At 50.7% G+C, this 15,863-nt stretch overlaps 1 protein-coding gene across 6 annotated transcripts in view; it reads right to left on the bottom strand.

Annotated features, from left to right (window-relative positions):
• Positions 1–4,754: 4,754 nt before the first annotated feature.
• GRIK4 (glutamate ionotropic receptor kainate type subunit 4) overlaps positions 4,755–15,863 on the bottom strand; it is a 105,006-nt gene continuing 93,897 nt past the window's right edge. For 5 of the 6 annotated variants that reach the window (XM_015884046.3, XM_085526111.1, XM_085526112.1 and 2 more), the window contains exons 14-20: positions 14,977–15,086; positions 13,050–13,223; positions 12,799–12,964; positions 10,501–10,726; positions 9,204–9,332; positions 6,633–6,751; positions 4,755–6,324 (exon numbers count right to left, since the gene is read on the bottom strand). In XM_015884046.3, the coding sequence (XP_015739532.2) occupies positions 5,959–6,324; positions 6,633–6,751; positions 9,204–9,332; positions 10,501–10,726; positions 12,799–12,964; positions 13,050–13,223; positions 14,977–15,086 (1,290 nt within the window). In that variant the 3' untranslated portion in view covers positions 4,755–5,958. The remainder of the gene's footprint in view (positions 6,325–6,632; positions 6,752–9,203; positions 9,333–10,500; positions 10,727–12,798; positions 12,965–13,049; positions 13,224–14,976; positions 15,087–15,863) is intronic. The other variant, XR_014938251.1, reaches the window with a different exon arrangement.

The raw sequence follows: 15,863 nt of genomic DNA, 5'->3' as shown, positions 1-15,863 counted from the left end.
GACTCCTCCTCAGAGGACAAGTATCTCCTTCCAAAGCCTTTACAGCCCCGCTGACCCCCCTGGCAGGCTCCCCCTGTTCCCACAGCCATCTCCCTTAGGGTTAAGCAGGCCATGGGAACCAGAGTCACCTCCTAACAGAGGATACTGACAGTTCTCATTGACACTGGAGCCACAGAATGAGGACAAGGCAGGAGAGCATCCAGCCCAGTGGGGTGACAGAGCCATCCAAGCCCCTCTGCATGTAATTTCCCCTCCCTTTAAATCACCAGAGGCTTTTAGGGGAGGCGAGGACTTGAAACATATTGCATATTTCCTCCTTTTCTGCCGCTTTTTGATCCTTTTTGCTTATGGGTTTGGCAGCTTTCTTCACCCTCGGAGATTACTCTTCAATTCCTCAAAGGGTTTCTTCAATTTTTCTCACAAATCTCTCTTCCTTTCACTTAATTTAAACATTTTGTGTCCAATTTCATGATTTAATAATGAGAAATAAAATTGGAGATTTAAGAAGTGTCGAGAGAAGACCTTTCATTTCAGCCGGGGATTAAGAAGGAGCTCAAGGTGTGAATCCCCTTCTCCTGTCCTGAGCTGCAATGTGTGATAGACCCCAATCCTATGTGGTGCTGAGTGCTCAGTGCTCCCACTGAGGTCGGGCACGTCCCATACACACACAGCTCAGTGCAGATTTAGGCCCCATAAGACATAAATCCACCGCAGCGCTGTCTCGTGGCTGCCTTGCTAATAACTTTAAAGCCTGACTTCATTTAGCTCTACCTGCAGCAGATCAACTCCGAGCCGCGCCATTAATTTCAGGTAACAATTCACTTCGAATCTTTGGTTCTGCATAAGTGCTTCCCCAAATCACATCTTCGGTCTCTGTCAATTATCTGCAACTAACGCACCTTGAAGTTACCTCTTAGAGCAACCATCGCCCTGCTGCCTTAATTCTAAAGGACTATCTGAATGGTAGCAGCGACACCCCAGAGACTCAGCCTGCAAATTCAGATGTAAAAAATAAGGAGTAAATCAGTGCTGGCGCAGTCTGAAGATCGATTGGATTTGCATCGTTTGGGAATTGCTAAGCCGTGTCTGCAGGACCAAATGGACCCTCATCCAATTTCATTTTCTGGATGGCTACTGGTAGATAAAGGCGGCTCCTTGGGTACCTCTGTTGTGCTCTGGCCATCACATCATGTCTGGCAGCTGGTATCTAGGGCTGTACCAGCCCCATGCTCTGCTCTGACCCCACAGCTATGGGAAGTCTCCGAGATGCTCACCCAGCCTGAGTCCCATGAAATGTGAATGTGAGCTTCTCCTGATGCCACAAGCTCTGCCTGCACTGTGCAGCAGCGCGACAGCTGTGTGCTGCCCTGTTCAGGGCCCATCTCCATCTGGATCACTGCTTCCACTCTGCTCAGTCAGGCAGAGAAGGAGCCAGCAGACAGACATGAGCCCAGCCGTGGACATGGTTGGGTTTTCCCTTGCCAAACGCTCTTCATTCCCACCTAGTTGTTACAATGAGACCGAGAAGCTCTCTGATTTTGGACGGGACTTTGGCTGGGAGCAGAGGACAGAAAGAGAGAGCTGTCTCTTCCCATCTTGTGTGCATAACAACTCCATAGCAGGTTTGGATCTGACTCGGAGTACGATGCAGGCTGAGCGTGTAGGCTGCCAACATTCATAATAATTAACCATTAATGTTAGCAAACACTTGGCAAATCTCCACCAGCTTTCATTTGAAGCTCTCAGAGTCCTTTGTAAACATGAACAGATTAAGCCTTGCCAAGACCCCCTCCAGTCCTACGCGTTAATCCAGAGAATATCCTCCACATTCATTCTCCAACAGGGGACTCAGTACACACCGTGCTGCTTGGAAGGGTTTGGATCAGCACCGCTGTGTGGTGCAGGGCTGAGACCCAGGGCAGCACGGTGCTGCTCTCAAGCCATTTGCTATGAGGACATCACCCATCGTGCCTGCTGGGGCCTGGTGGCAGTGTGGCCATCTGGCTTTGCCTTCCTTGCTGCTGCTTCTTAACAGCTCCTCGCAGAAAATGATCTTTTTGGTCAAAACAGAACAAAAACAAAAGGCTGCTTTCCAGAATAACAATCATCTCCCTCTTGAAATATACAGCATCCATCTGAAGGAATGAGAATGAGAAATACAGCTTCCGTGCCTTTCCTCCACAAAGACAATCCCACCCAAGACTCTGCTTTTCCATTTGAATTCTAGCTTCAAGGAGAGACATCCATCCATTTGACTCCCTGTATGACCAGCACTGTGCTGGGGCCAATGAAGCACCCAGCCAACAAACCTTCCCCCCACAGGCAGGCCAAAAACACACACAGCTGTTTGCTGTAGACCTGGAAGGACAATTGGTTTTAGGCAGACAGACCAGCCATCCCAGTGCTCTCCTGGGAACGAGAGGTCTTTCTTCTTTTCCTCCCCCAAGTTCTTTGTGCTCATTTGCATTCGCTTTTGGCTTAGAAATAAATTGCTTTAAATCTCAGCTCAGCACGAGCTAAGCCTGAAAAGCCAGGGGATGTTGCTGGGAGTTCAGGCAAAAGCCAATCCGAGGTGGGTTGTTCGGAGGCTGAGGAATGCAAGGAGTGATAGGTGGGGGATGAATAGGAAAGAGAAAGGTGCTTGGAAGGCAGAGAGAGCAAGAGAAAAGAAGGAAGATAAGGGGTTTGAAAGAGTGTGGGTCTCGCCCATGGTGCATCTCAATTGCCTTCTCCTCACCACCAACTTCTTCTCTCCCCTGCACACTAAGCTCAATAGTTGAACTGAAAATACAGCCAAGACACAAAGGAAAACAGAAAGGGCCATTCCACACTGACCGGCTCAAGCAGAAATACACTCTTCCTTACCAAAAGCCCAAAACAATGCCAGCTCTTTCCATTGTAATAAAACATTGTTTATCGCATCAGAAAGGCACTTTTTAAAAGGCGAATGGCCAAGCAGCCCCTTTAATGCATGGAGATCCTTCAAGATAGGTCTGATAGAGAAAACCCAGGCAGGAAATATGTGCTGGCTAATCTGACAGTTATCTCTTTTACAGCCAGCTCCTGTCATTTCAGTCTTTGGAACCGCCAGCTGCATTTGTAACTGCAGTCCTAACAGAGTAAGCTATGGTTAATAAAGCCTGCTCTCCTCGCTGTGTCCCTCTGTGCCCCCAGCCCTGGGGCTGCTCATCCCTCCTGCATTGCTTCCTGGGCTGGAAAGCTGCATCCCCACAACAGATCAGACCATCAGCTTTGGCTGGAGCACAGCAGATTCCCATCAGCGGGGACAAAAGTCTCCTGGAAGATGCACAAACTGCCCCGTGTCTGATCCTGCTGGGACAGGGCTGATTTTCCCAGTGTGCTCTCAGGTTCCCCAGGTGCTGATTTATATTGAACTCATCAGTGCTATTTTGTGCCCAGAAGAGCCCAGCTGTCTATTTTCCATCAGTTAGGGCCCATCAGGCTCTAATGGGGTCGCGGGGACTATGAGTGCTTTACCTCCTGCTCTGCAGGTGTTCCAGCAGCTCCTGCCTTCTCCTGATGGCTCCTTTTGAGTCCTGGCTGAAGTAGTTAAAGCTGTTCCTGCCTCTGGGCTCTCACCGTCCACTGAAAAACCCTTTCCTGTTTTGCCTGTGCCATTCTGTTCAGGAAATACCCCCTGGCTGTCCCAGCCTTGTTAGTGTTAAAGAGGGAAACCAACCCAAACCAGGAGGAGAGATGCTTTGGGTTGGGAACGTGCCCAAGTGCAGTGGGAATAAGGGCCAGAACACAACTGGGGTGGGCAGGAGGATGGAGCCAGGGGTAGGAAGGGAGAAAGCATGGAGTTATTCAATCCAATCTTGGGCTCCCTGTGGAATCTGCAGAGATATCTTCCTCGAATTACCCCAGTTTGATCAGGAGATGGCCGTGCTGGGAAAGTGCCTTTTGGGCAGCAAAGTGCTTTCAGATCTCACACTGCTTTAGCACTGAGCCCCACAATAGCTTCAAAGACGAGAGCAGGAAGAGGGGAGGGGGGTTGGGTGGGAGGATGTAACCCATCCTGGGCATGTGAATGTGTGCCAACAGCCCCCAAGGAAATGAGCATAACTTCACCCCTGTGAAATCCATAGGATTACAGCAGTGAGCAGAAAATGCAGGGCCCTACAACAGGTATCACCCACCCACTGCTACTCCAACCTGCATCTCAGAGGGGGAAATAATGATGGAGGCCAAAAGGGATGTGAAAAAATACCTCCCTAAAGTCCAGACCTGGATATCAAATATGATACAGGCAGAGAAAGGTAACAGAGGAGACAAAAGGCAGAGAGAAACCGGGTGGCTTCTCATCATTTCATACCTGACACCCCCTGTCTGAGCAGATGACTGCAGACCTTTGGAGCGGCAGAGGAATCACATCAGGTTCTGACAGGCTCCGTCTTTATTCAGTGCAGTGATGGGGTGAGGAAACATCAGCTCTCATCAATGATTCATGGAGCCTTTTCTTCTGCTAATCTGTAAATAAATTGTGAAAAGCGGCTTCTTTTTGATGAGTCTATTCTGCTGTCCTTAAAAACGTATCAGCCTTCACAGGCAACATAGGTGTGCTCGGGGGCTGCTGTCAGCATTGGGAAGCACAGGGCTGGCTGTGCTCACTCTATACCCAGAAGCGTGGATACCTGCCCTCACCTCCAACCTCACCTCCTTCCATTGGAGAAAGAAGCTGCGTCGTAACTTTGTCAAGTGTGGATGGGGAAGAAAAGGGATAAAAAGCGTAATTATACAAGGACATCTTTTATTTCAGTACATTCAAGACAAAAAGAAAAGAAAACAATTCGAGAACAGGATGTACCTTCACTCAAGGCTTTTATCTCCCCCTGCCCCTCTCCGTTCTCCTTCTCTTCCCTTTTTACAGTCAGAAATTGCATAGAATTGGTTTTTTTCAATCAGAAAATTGAGCTCGGCCCTATAGAACCCAGCTCGGTACCAGGCGGAGCTGCCGCTGCTGCTGGGGACTTGGGGTTTCCTCATATAAGAGCCCCGCTCTGCTGGCTCTTGCAGCACTGCTGGGAGCAATAAGAGCTGAATGGGTTCCCCTGTGCTCCCTGCTCTCCTCTCACCCTCCTCAGAGCGATCCCCAACCCGCACCCCCATAAAACAGAAAGGGGCAAAACCAATAATAAAATAAAAAAAGCAAAGGATAACCCCAGAACTAAACAGAAGACACAGAACCCCTGAAATTCCAGGCGTTTCAAGGCCTCTTTGAGATCACTCTGTGTGTGTTGGTTGGTTTTTGTGTTTGTTTTTTTTGTTGTTTTTTTTTTTGGCATTTATATATATATATATCTATGTATATATATATATTTATATACATATGTATTTACGTTAACAACTCTTCAGACTGTCGGCATGTGCTGCTTCTCCCTTCCTCCCTCCCTCAGCCCAGTGCCCCACTCTGGAAAGGAAGAAACCCAGCACCTGACGCCCGGTGCCTTGGAGACCAAGTCCTGAAGTACCCCAAAATGAAACAAAACGAAGTCACAATTCTCCCCTTCCTATCCCTCATCTGCACCAAATAAAAACCCCCTCCCTCCCACCCACTGAGATCATCCCCTGTGAGTCTGTGTGATGGGGAGACAGCGTAGCAATTCCTTCCTCCTGGCCCGGGATGGAGCAGCTCTGAGATCAGCTCTCACCCCAATGGGGGTGGGTGATGCTGCTACCCCGATCCCCACCATGTCCCTCCTTCCCACCTCAGAGCTGCATGGGGGCAGCTCACCTGAGGACCCCCCTCCTGGTGCATCCTCTCCAAAGCCGACCCTCCGGCCAGGCGTGTGCGTCAGCCCGACAGCGCTCTGCCTTGCTCTGGAGAAGCTGGGTAACTGCTTTTAATTTAAAAACAAGTTTCACATTGTACAAGTCCGTGTTCTGTAAAATGGAACAGGACCCTCTCGGCCCACCCCGGCTCCCCCCAGCCCGTTGTTACTCGGGCTCGCTGCTGTTGGTGGTCTTCTCCCACTCCAAGCTCTCCTCGCTCTGTGCGGGTGAGCCCGGAGCCGGCCGTGCCCGGAGCCCCTGGAACCTGCGGCACTCAGGGCAGACACGGATGTGCGTGCAACCTCGGGCGACCAGGGCAGCTTCTTGTGCCAGTCTTTGTGCCAGGGGGTCTGGCTCTCCCCCGCTGCACAGCTTCCCATTGCTGAGCGTGGTGGTGGTGCGGGCTCGGCGCTCCTCGGGGATAGCGGGGCGAGTCCGTATCATCCCCCCTCGCCTTCGACGGGGGTGGAAACTGTCCTTGCAGAGGATGATGTTGCGCAGCTCCGTCACCATCTCTTGGCACACAGACACCTGGAAGGCAGAGCCGAGAGATGCTGCTCACTGAAGTGCCTTGTGCCTGCTCTGGATCCTGACACCAAAGCGCTGTTTTGGGTACAGGTTGAGATTTGGCCACTGGGTTTTGATGCCAGCACTCAGACTCGACTGCAGTGAGATGCAGGAATGACCTGAGATGTCTATGCACTTCACACCCAGCCATGTGCACCCACTTGAAGTCTGAGCACTTGGAGTGCTCATCTCAGCCTGAGCAGAGCAGAGCTGAGCAGCTCACACACAGCAGTAAGCACAGATACCCCCTATGGGACATTACCAGGTCCTACCTCTGACTGCTCAGAGTGCCGAAGGCTCCACAAAAATTCCAGCATTGCCATAAAAATGGCTACGATTAACCCACAGATGAGAACCACGAAGATTCCACCGATGTTCTCCATTCCCAGGCCTAAAATAAAGCAGAAGAGATAATGCTGCGGGGAGGCAGGCAGGGCAAAATGCAGGCATTGCTGTGCAGAAATCCCAGGCCCTTGCTGTTTCCTTAGCACTATGAGCTCCCTGCCAGGGACCGAAAGCACAGAGCCAGCACTGTCCTATTAATAGCGAGCCCCATGACTCAGATGGCAGAGCGAATGCCTCGCAATAACTGCACGATCGAAGACGCGCTCTCAGAAGCGATGATTTTGCAGATAAACAGCAAATGCATTGGAGGGAAGTACAAAGCAATTTGTGGACAAACCAAGAACAGAAGGTGGGGGGGGGGAAGAACGGGAGATCAATCGAGCACATTAATACCTGCAAATTATTCACCCAGCTCTTGTTGCTTTGAACTTTGCGGATGAGCAACGCTGTTAGAGGAGCAGAGACGAGGAAGACAAGAAAGGGCTTTAAAGGAGGCTGGCACTGAGAAAACCTCCTTTGATTGCACTACAAAGAGCTGTTGAGAAACGATGACAGCTGCTTGTGTTGCAGCGTGAGGAGAGGATCCAGGCAAGACCACAACCCAAGGCAGGTGGATGTGATGTGGGTCCACATGGGGATATTGCACTGGGATGGGGTTGGGTGGATGCTCTCTGGAGGTCGAGGAGCTGTTCCCACCTCTCAGCACTCACTGCCCAAGGAACTGCTCTCCTTCCCTTGTAGGTTTGGCCTCAAGTGGCCAGAGCTCTTGATTGGGCTGATTACTAAAAAGCATGCGGTGCTTAGTGCTGAGGTGATGGTACAAGGCCATTACTCAACAAGAACATCTATAAAAACCTTCCTTTCCCCTCTGTAACATTAAATCAAAGTGCAGGAATCAATGATTTATCGACAATCTCTGCATGGCTCTTAGACATAAAATCTCACCAAAATCCTTGTAAATCGCTGACCTGTTTTGTTCTAAAACTCAAGAGGTCACATTTCTCCCTCCTTCTCTGTCATTCTTTTGGCATTGCCTCCGGAGCAATCCAGTGTCTGCGTAAATCAGCCCTTCGCAGAGAAACGTTTCCACTAAGACAGCAATTGCAGGGCAGAACACATCACATAATCACCACTCAGACCCAAGATAAAGGCCGTCCTCCCCTCACTGCATCCCTCCTGGTTGAGCTTCAGGTCAGTATCAGGCTCTCATCATGGTTTCACCTGGATGTCCACTCAGGTACCCAAGCTCACCTGGCAGGTATCTCTTTCCTCTCTATACACGTTTTATTCCCTCTCCTGCCTCAAATCCTCCAAAACCACTCATTTCTCTCTGCTAGGATATAGCTGGGTATTTATTAAGAAGGCAAACAAGCCACCAAGACACTGTCTCATCCCTGTTCCACTTTTCACCAGCTATGTGACAGAACTCTCATTACCGTGACCAGCGGATTGCAGCTGAGAATGTGAAACACAACAGAAGGGCACAGAGCACCAGAACAACCCACCCAGGGTCACAGAACAACCCAGGCACTGACAGAACCAGCCCAGGAGCATCTTTTCAAACCCACCTCCTCACAGCCCAGACTTGTGAGTGCACGGAGCCTGGAGGAAATCCACAGGGGAGAAGCCTCCATCCTGCATGCCTGCCTTCTACAGCTATTATATCACTCCTCATCGTCTTGAGCTGAGGCTAGATGCCTTAGGCTGGCCCAGGATGTCTTCTCTCACACCTTGAGAGCACCAGCCAGGCTCTCTCAGTCCCAGCAGGGTCTCATCCAGCTCTACACGCACCCCAACAAACAACTGCTGCAATGTCAGAGGAACAAACCAGCAGCCATACAGCCAGCTTGGCTCTGTGTCTCTGCATTCAGAGGGGTCAGGAGCCTCTCCCTTCAGCTGGGAACCTGCTGGCCTCCCAAAAACTGCTTGCTGAGGAAAGGGCGAATGCCAAAACAAAAAAAGAACCCCACAGCAACTGCTGGCAACTGCTGCACTCTGGGACATCAGCCTAATGTGGTAGCTTTGATGGCAATTTGCATAGCATTACCCAAAAGGAATTTGCTCCTCAGTTTACAGCTGCACTAATGATGTCCTTGTGTCCCTTCCCTCAGCTGTGTGCAAGGCTCTTTCACTCTGAGGCACTAAGCTGTGGGCCTGTGGTGGAGATCCATCTCCCTTGGAGGAACGTGGGGTTTTGGTCCGATCTCTTTAGCCATCCATTTTCCCACGTAATGCTGCAGACATTCATTAGAAGCTAATTTACCCTCCATATGCCTCCAATATTTGTCATTTGGTTGTTCCCGCTATCTTTGCCCCAAGCAAAAACACACAGCATGAGGCAGCGCAGAGCTGGTTGGCTCTCTCCTTGAATTGAGAGGGGAAGGAATTGCAGGTCAGGAGAAGGGGAAAAAGTAATTCTTTGGCAGAAAACCCAGCAGCACACACGTGCAGATGGATCTCCATCCTCACACGGCTCCCTGCAGAGCAGCACGGCGTACCTTTGGCCCTGTGGTCCTCCTCCTTGGGACACTTCCCTCCTTCCCACCACTTTCGCTTCAGGATCTCCAGCCGGTTGTTCTCCTGCAGCTGGAGGATGGCCAGGTCGAACTCATCTCGGAACACAGAGCCTGCAACAGCGAGAGGTGGGTGCTAAGGCACTGCTGCCTGCACACCAAGACCCACATGTGGCATGTAAACAAGTTATAAAGGAAAGCTGCAGCTTCATGGGCAGGAGCTGAGTGGGCAGCTCAGTACCAAACTGCTCCTCAATCAAACCACAGAGGTCCCTCTCCTGCCCATCTGCCCCCAGCACCAACCTTGCTCTATCACTCATGTTTCACACTGGTGCACTGCAGTGGCACAGAACCCAACACACAAGCGAGGTATGGGAGAAGATGCTCCATGCTCTGGGGGTGCAGAAGGGCCGTGGGAAAGCCTACAGCTCCCCTGGTAACTCTGCACTATTGTCCCATCAAGCAGCATTCTGCTCCTCTTATCTGCTACAATTTCGCTGCTTAACAAGACAATGTCAGAACAGATTTAGTCATGACAGTGAGCATTTGTACTCACAACCGGGTTACTGTGACTTTACAAGCTTACTCATGTCAGCTAAACTACAGTGACTGCCTGCACGAGGGCTTTGCGTCATCCGGCTTCACTTTGTATTGCAAAGTGTGGGCACTTGAAGCCTGAAACTGGCCCAGAGATGGGTCAGTCGTCTGGAATAACAACGGCTACCTCCTTTTCCTTTGCTGCCTTGGGAAATGGTGCTCTTTTGTTAGCTCCCCTATCTGAAAGACAAGAACCCGCATCTGTTGAAAGCTGATTGTGGGGTGAGATAGTTGCTGACTGTCGGGTCTGTGTCCTGGAGTTATCAGAACCACCCGGTGTTAAGACCTAACAGCAATTGTACCAGCATTACTTTCAAGGCACATCTGAGATGAGACAAGGAGCACAAAACGATTCAAAAAACACTGGTTCTAAAAGGGAAACCGTCAGCAAAGAGCGTGTATGCAGAAAACAAGCAGCAATTTTGAAACATCTTGCATATGAATTATTGAAGGAGCCACAGTCACGTGTCACAAGGCTCTGGACCAGAGCTGGCTCTCGCACATCTGGCTCTGATTGCGCACTGTGGGCAACTGCAGAGTGTTTGATTTTCCTCCCGAGATTAATAAAGGACCCCGGGCAGAGCCATGAAACGTGAGATTGGCTTTAGAGCCGGCTCAGCCTTTCAAAATGCTCCGGTCCTCTGCTGACAGCTGAGAAGGACTAGAATTTGTCTTCACTGCCTACCGACGGGCATGCCAATCCCGTAGCCCTTGGTGTCCAGAAGGCCCCCGACCTGCGTGAGGTTGCAATTGCGCTGACGATAATACTCGTTCATGGTGGACTCCAGCAGGAAGGCGTAATTGGAGTTCAGCACGCGCGCGATCCCTTCCTCCGTGCTCTTCACAAAGACACTGGGCTGCTTGGAGTACATGTAGTTCCACATCCGCTGGTACGTCTGGTAGCGGGAGTTCTGCAGAGAGAGGAGGGTAGGTAAGGCAGGGGGAGAGTGTGGTGGCACACAGCACTCAGTGGACCCTCCTGTGTAAAGGCTACGACATGGAGGGGAGTCGAAACAGGCTTAGTGCCTGATTCACAAAGGGATTCGGATGCCTAATCTTCAGTTATTCCAATGAGATTTAGAGGTCTGAATGTCTTGGTGGATTTGAGACTTTGTTGGCGAGGCTGGGTGTGAAATGCATACCTAATTCCAATAGGTTCCAGCAAATCTCTTTGCAGAAATTCCATTTTAGAAAAAAAATATATATACATCATTTTTGTCCAAGTGTATCAAAAACATTCATAAGAATCAGAGGAAACAGCTCGTATTTAATTTAAGCCACTCTATGCTCCCCATACCCTTGTGCTCAAACATCCCACTAGAGCCAGATAGCACCAACCTGAGAAGAGCACTGAGGCCTGAGGGCAGTCAAAGCTTATTGCAGTTCACTGCCCCCTCCATCTGGATTTCATACCTAGAGTCTTTTCACTGGCTGCACTGAACTAGACCTCAGCAAGCCCCACATCTCCAGAACATGCCGGTGGTTGGACCTGCCTTACTTTGATGGAGCGAGGAGCGAATTCAGTGTCTTGCATGCTGTGACAAAGGGCCTCAGGACACCCTTGTCCACCCAGCTCTGTCCTCTGTGCAGTCACTCGTGCAGGGCCAGGTGGGCAGGGTGTGCTCGCTCACAATTCACAGCACTCTACACCCCAATCCCATGTGTTAGCAGCCAGGGAAACTGCTGCCAGGACAGGTTGCACTGCAAGGAGCTTCAGCAATGGATGTCACACGCAGCCAAGAGCTGAGGGGTGAGGACAAGCCTCAGCCACGTCTGCGCAACCCACTGCAGCACCTGACTCACCGCCCTGACAGAAGGTGTTGCAAATGGTACAAGAATACCTTGTGCTAATTTCCTTTTTGACACGGGCACAGTGCAGAGCCGTGACAGGATTTTAACCTTGAAAGTCTGCCTGAAAAGAGATGAGCGCCTCGTATGCAGCCACCTTACCCACTTGGGCTCTTCAGCTCGTTTTAGACGTGATGTTCTGCTCAAAAGAAGGTTTTTTTGCCAAACCCCTGAAGGGTGGAAAGTTGAGCTGAAAAGCTCAGGCTCGCTTGAGAGGTTTCTCAGCCTTCTTGCTTCAGTTCAGGCTCAGAGGAGAAGTGAGAAAAGCTTTCTCCCCTCTTGGTATTTCAACATCCAATAAACAAATAATCCTCAAGCAGTTCTGTGTGCATTCAGAGCACTGCAGAAAAGATTCACTCATTTGTTTCCCTTTTGAATACAGCAGGGAAGACAGGAATGAAATTGAGCTAACCAGTATTACATTGGCACATACTTGACTTGTACGTTTTCAGAGCCACTGACCCCATAGAGACTCTGATTTACACCAGCACGTTTACATAAGATATCCCATTAGGGGACTGCAAATGCTTCTTTGCTCACCCAAGGGGCTCTCGTGGAGAACATAAGACAACACTGACCACGCACAGGGACCCATAAAAATCTGACTGCAAATGCTCAGCTGCTAAAGACAACTGCTACAGAATCACAGAATGAATCACAGAATGACCCGGGTTGGAAGGGACCTGAAGGATCATGTAGTTCCAACCCCCCTGCCTGGCAGGGCCACCAAACATACACCTTTACTAGATCAGGTTGCCCAGGAGACCCCATAGACCCCCATAGAGACCCCATAGACACCATAGATCCCCACAGACCCCCATAGAGACCCCATAGATCAGGTTGCCCATGGCCCCGTCCAACCTGGTCTTGAACACCTCCAAGGATGGGGCATCCACAACCTCCCTGGGCAGCCTGTTCCAGGACCTAACCACTCTCCTAGTGAAGAACTTCCCCCTGACATCCAACCTAAACCCCTAACATCCATCCTACCAAGCAGCCAGAGCCCGCCCCAAACATCCCTGTGCCATTAACTGGGATGCAACACACCAGTGAGAGGCATGGCAGGCTGAGCAACATCCAAATCTGATTCAAGGGTGCAACCCCCCACCCCAGCAAGCAAAAGAACAGGGTTTACTTGGAAGAAGGTCATGCTGGAGCCGCCGTGAATGGTGCCATATTCAATGGTGGTCTGGTCTGCCAGGTCATCCACAGACTCAATGGGAACGTCCATGCGCTGCACCGTGAGGAAGGCTGCCAGGTTGGCCGTGTAGGAGGAGATGATGATCAAGGTGAAGGCCCACCTGAGGGAAGGGGAAGCAAAGAAGATAAGCTGAGATTTCCCCATGGGCTGATCTGCAAGAGAAGCCCCCATTGAGAGGAACTTACCAGACTCCACTGACACAACGCGTGGAGAGCGCCTGGGGGGCGATGGTGGAGCCTTGCTGCATGAACCCCCCGACAGGAAACCACAGGCTGTTGCCCAGCGAGTACTGGTTGATGAGAAGGTTGCACCTGCCTTGTGAGCAGGGATGGGGGCTGTACCACTCATAGGGCGTCAAGCTGCAACGACAAGGAGAAGGAAGCAGAGGTAATTTGCTGGGAAATGGGGCACTGAAGAGAAACATAGCAGGAAAAGAAAAGCTGCAAAGCTCCAGCTCTCCCAGAGGCAGTTTTTATCTGAGGAGGAAACTCAGCTGCCAGTTGTTGCTCAGGGCACAGAGCTGTGCTGAGTGAGACTCAGGAGCCAGAGGCTTTGCTGTAAGATGTGCAGAAGTTTTGGGAGGCTCTGCTGAAGGACATGGGCTGGAGGGAGGTTGGAGTCCTGCGTGCCAATTTGCGTCACAGACAATGACAATAACTCCAGAAGCGCGTGGTCTTGATGTGAAATTGAAATCAAACATCTCCTGCTGGGATCCCTGCCAGATAACGAGCATCCATGGCAAGACCCAAAGTGGAACACGTTAAGACCTGACTGCATGACATCATTGAGGAAGAACGGTTGCAATCGGTTGCTCCAAGGTCTGGTGGCCCCAGCAAGGTCTAACCATTGAGTTCGGTTTGAGGCCATGTGCTGGTTGTTTTAAAACATCTCATGCTTTCAGAGCTCACAGAGATGGGACAGGGGTGGTAATTGCACATAAACAACAGCATGTCACTGAAGTGATGGCAGCCAGGATCTCTTTTTGGGCTGTTCTCACTCTTCAGTTCCCCGGTTGCTAAGAAAGTCTTCTAAATCCTACGCTGCCATTCATTCTATTGCTAATGGTTAACAAAGCTGGTGCTTGAGAGGGTTATTTTGGGTGCAAATGCAGCTGCAGGGCTCTATTGCAGCATTTCACCCATATGAGGCTTTCATTCCTGCATCTCTCACCTCATCTACAGGCACAAGACCTAGAGGGCAATGTTTAAAACATGCAGAGAGGGGTTGGAGGGGCACCACATCTCAGCCTGCAGAGAGTGCCCTGCTCCATTATTCAGTGTTTTCTTCAAGTCTATGCATGTGAGGCTGTAATGGGATTCAAAGAAAGCATTAAAGCCTTGTCAGCATGACAACTTCAGCCATGCTAAGGGACCGAGTGGCAGCACGGTTGTTCCATTTCTGTAATGAGGAGAGGGTATTCGCCACGTCCCGAAGCAGCATCCGAGCCCTGAGCACACCTCTGGAATGCATTGCCAAGATACAGCTGAGCTGAGTGTGGAAAGTTCCATCTGTGGCACCAAATGGCAACGTTTTGCCATCAGGTCAAGGAAGGCAGCCCTAGAGCTCAACCCCCACACCTCGATGGGAGATGTGCTGCAGAAAAGTGCTTTGTGACATATTCAAAAGCTGATTTAAATTAGTCGTAGGGAATCGACTGAGGGCTGTCAGGCGAGGCTCTGCACGTCAGCTGGGAGCTCTTGAAGGATATTAATGAACTTCCACTTTCTGAATACAGCGCGTTTTAAAGGACCGACACCAGTACTGGAGTTTGCATTAACATCTCTGAATGCATTTGTGCTGACATCTGCCCTTTACGGCCAAGACAAGTGCTCTGCTTTCTCTGCTGCAGACTGAGCACTTCTAAGGAACAGCCTCATCTCAAACCTCCTTCTGCCCTTCCCAGACAGCTTCTGGCACAGCTCACAGCCATGCCTATGGCCACCCAGCACTGATGTGTGCCTAGCATAGCCCCATCCCCAGCTGATGGGGGACAGCAGGACCCCATGCTGGTGGCCTGGGGGACATCCCCATGTGCAGCCCCTCACCACGGGGCTGGGAGAGTGACGCTAGATGGCACCGCGAGGAAAGGAAAGGCAACAGCAGCCACATTACCGAGCAACCAGGAAGAGGACGCAGCTGACGGCCAGGTAGGCGAGCAGCATGAAGAGCCACACACCAGGGGAAAAGGGGTCCAGGAAGGAGAAGTAGCCAGGCTTGCGGCCCTGCAAGGCAAACAGATGAGAGTTTGACCTGTTTTGTTACACACTGAGTGATTCGTCCTGAAAAGGACACAAAGAGACGCACCTGCCTTGATGCTGACAATGGCTGGGAGGGGCAGAAGGGAAATACAGCAAATAGGGAATTGCAAAAGGCTTGCAGGGAAGGCAGTGCCACAGGTGAACCTGCCCTGCAGGGATCCTTTCCTGAGACCTCTCCTCTCCCTGGCACAGCCTCCTTTGTTCCTCCAGACAACCAGGTGAAGTGATGGAAGATGGGACACACTGTGCTGCAGGACAGACATGGGAGGGGGGAAACCCAGGTCTGGAGCTGTTGGTCACCCATAGAGGAGTGCTGGGCACAAAGGGGCTCCCAGGGTGAAAAGGGGGGATACGGGAGTGGGAGCCTCAGCAGGAAACAAAACGGGGAGAACACATTTTAATGCAAAAAAAAAAGGGATAAAAAACCACCCCACAACATATTTGCAACATTTCAGGCTCGTTTGCTTCTGCCTTCAGACATTCCCTCCCTACATAACTCGGTACAATTATTACTTTTATCTCAGAGAAGCGATATTTTTATCTTCAGGATGCGTCAGAATTTCCTGCTTCTACCTCAGCAATGCCACCTTTCCTTGAGAAGTAACACCTTCGCTGCTAGGGAAATTGGGCTGCTCGGCTCTTCAAGTACATCCGACTCACAAGGACAAGGCAGCCACCGAAATCTTGTCAAGTTTAGCAACGCTGGGATGAGAGAAGGATTAATTTCCAGACGTTTCTCTC

This window comes from Coturnix japonica, chromosome 34 (genome assembly GCF_054131305.1).
Source record: "Coturnix japonica strain WE chromosome 34, WE-NBRP24, whole genome shotgun sequence".
NCBI classification, from domain to species: domain Eukaryota; kingdom Metazoa; phylum Chordata; class Aves; order Galliformes; family Phasianidae; genus Coturnix; species Coturnix japonica.
This window is presented reverse-complemented; position numbering and strand designations above follow the sequence as displayed.